This window comes from Oncorhynchus masou, unplaced genomic scaffold, assembly GCF_036934945.1.
Source record: "Oncorhynchus masou masou isolate Uvic2021 unplaced genomic scaffold, UVic_Omas_1.1 unplaced_scaffold_8260, whole genome shotgun sequence".
NCBI classification, from domain to species: Eukaryota; Metazoa; Chordata; class Actinopteri; order Salmoniformes; family Salmonidae; genus Oncorhynchus; species Oncorhynchus masou.
In genome coordinates, this window is record NW_027014741.1 from 5001 (window position 1) to 7500 (window position 2500).

General features: G+C 51.2%; 1 protein-coding gene across 1 annotated transcript in view; it reads left to right on the forward strand.

The window, feature by feature from the left end:
* Positions 1 to 2500, forward strand: part of LOC135537730 (protein PHTF2-like) — a gene marked incomplete at both ends in the record, with an annotated part of 5955 nt that overhangs the window by 766 nt on the left and 2689 nt on the right. The window contains one exon of the mRNA XM_064963761.1: positions 2231 to 2389. Within this exon, the coding sequence (XP_064819833.1) occupies positions 2231 to 2389 (159 nt within the window). The remainder of the gene's footprint in view (positions 1 to 2230; positions 2390 to 2500) is intronic.

The window sequence follows — 2500 nt, forward strand, 5'->3', positions numbered from 1 at the left end:
ACTCACTCTCGCTCTCCTTCCCTCTCACTCGCTCTCTCTGTGTTGAATTATTCAGTCCATCACATCAGACTCCTCTCTGTTTAGTTTCCCCTCATTGCTATTTCATGCCCACATCCCAGGCTGAGTGAGAGACAGAGAGAAACAGAGACAGAGAGAGAGAGAGTGAGAGGGAAGGAGAGTGAGAGTGAGGGAAGGAGAGTGAGAGTGAGAGGGAAGGAGAGTGAGAGTGAGGGAAGGAGAGTGAGAGTGAGGGAAGGAGAGAGAGAGAGAGGGAAGGAGAGAGAGAGAGGGAAGGAGAGAGAGAGAGAGAGAGAGGGAAGGAGAGAGTCCTTTTTTTGTGTCTTGTGTCCTTTACCATTTGTATATTGCAAAAACACTGTATATATATATATAATATGACATTTGTAATGTCTTTATTGTTTTGAAACTTACATTTACATTTAAGTCATTTAGCAGACGCTCTTATCCAGAGCGACTTACAAATTGGTGAATTCACCTTCTGACATCCAGTGGAACAGCCACTTTACAAGAGTGCATCTAAATCATTAAGGGGGGTGGTGGTGAGAAGGATTACTTATCCTATCCTAGGTATTCCTTGAAGAGGTGGGGTTTCAGGTGTCTCCGGAAGGTGGTGATTGACTCCGCTGTCCTGGCGTCGTGAGGGAGTTTGTTCCACCATTGGGGGGCCAGAGCAGCGAACAGTTTTGACTGGGCTGAGCGGGAACTGTACTTCCTCAATGGTAGGGAGGCGAGCAGGCCAGAGGTGGATGAACGCAGTGCCCTTGCTTGGGTGTAGGGCCTGATCAGAGCCTGGAGGTACTGCGGTGCCGTTCCCCTCACAGCTCCGTAGGCAAGCACCATGGTCTTGTAGCGGATGCGAGCTTCAACTGGAAGCCAGTGGAGAGAGCGGAGGAGCGGGGTGACGTGAGAGAACTTGGGAAGGTTGAACACCAGACGGGCTGCGGCGTTCTGGAAACTTCTGTATGTGTGATGTCTACTGTTAATTTTTATTGTTAATTTCACTTTATATATTATCTACCTTACTTGCTTTGGCAATGTTAACACATGTTACCCATGCCAATAAAGCCCCTTGAATTGAATTGAATTGAGAGACGGACAGAGAGAGAGCGAGACGGACAGAGAGAGAGAGCGAGACGGACAGAGAGAGAGAGCGAGACGGACAGAGAGAGACGAGACGGACAGAAGAAGGCGAGACGGACAGAGAGAGAGAGAGCGAGACGGACAGAGAGAGAGCGAGACGGACAGAGAGAGAGCGAGACGGACAGAGAGAGAGAGCGAGACGGACAGGAGAGAGAGAGCGAGACGGACAGAGAGAAGAGCGAGACGGACAGAGAGAGAGAGCGAGACGGACAGAGAGAGAGAGGCGAGACGGACAGAGGGAGAGAGAGCGAGACAGACAGAGAGAGAGCGAGACAGACAGAGAGAGAGCGAGACAGACAGAGCGAGACAGACAGAGAGCGAGACAGACAGAGAGCGGCGAGACAGACAGAGAGCGAGACAGACAGACAGAGCGAGCAGAGAGAGAGACAGACAGCGAGAGAGAGACAGACAGCGAGAGAGAGCGGGATATGTTTTCATGCCCACATCCCAGGCTGAGTGAGATGAGAGACCGAAAAAAGAGAGCACAAGAGAGACAGCGAGAGAGACCAAGAGACAGACAGACGAGACAGACAGACAGACAGACAGACAGACAGACAGACAGACAGACAGAGAGCGGGGAATGTTTCATGCCAGGCTGAGGTAGATGGAGAGAGGTTGATGTAGTGGGGTGTGTGTTCCAGATCTGTCTGCCCTGTCAGACACGGCACGGCCCCTCACTGTCAACAAGGTCCCCACGGTGAAGGCCCCGTGTCCCATGATGGGGGCATTAGTGGAATTGGCTGAGGGTTATTTAATCCAGGGGGCACCCAGGTCTTCCTCTGGTCGTTGTTGTAACAGAGACATGATGCCTGTCTGTCCTAGTGATTCCCGTTGGGACAGCCATCTCTAATGAGTTGTTGTAACAGAGACACGATGCCTGTCTGTCATAGTGATTCCCGTTGGGACAGCCATCTCTAATGAGAGGTCTGTTGGTAAAGATACATCCAGTGAAATTATATAATGATTCCCGTTGGGACAGCCATCTCTAATTAGAGGTCTGTTGGTAAAGATACATCCAGTGAAATGATATAATGCTTCATAACCTCTTCTCTCCTGTTTGTGTGTCCAGGTTCTGCTTTTGCCAAGGCCAAGCCTGAGTCTCCCTGGACGTCTCTGACCAGGAAGGGTCTTGTCAGGGTGGTGTTGTTCCCCTTCTTCTTCAGATGGTGGATCCAGGTCACCTCCAGAGCCATCTTCCTCCTCCTCCTCCTCCTCTACCTGCTACAAGGTACCTACCTAACCCTAACCTCCAGTCATCTTCCAGCCCAGTTCAGCTAGGCTCCAGCCCAGTTCAGGTTCAGCTAGGCTCCAGCCCAGTTCAGCTAGGCTCCAGCCCAGT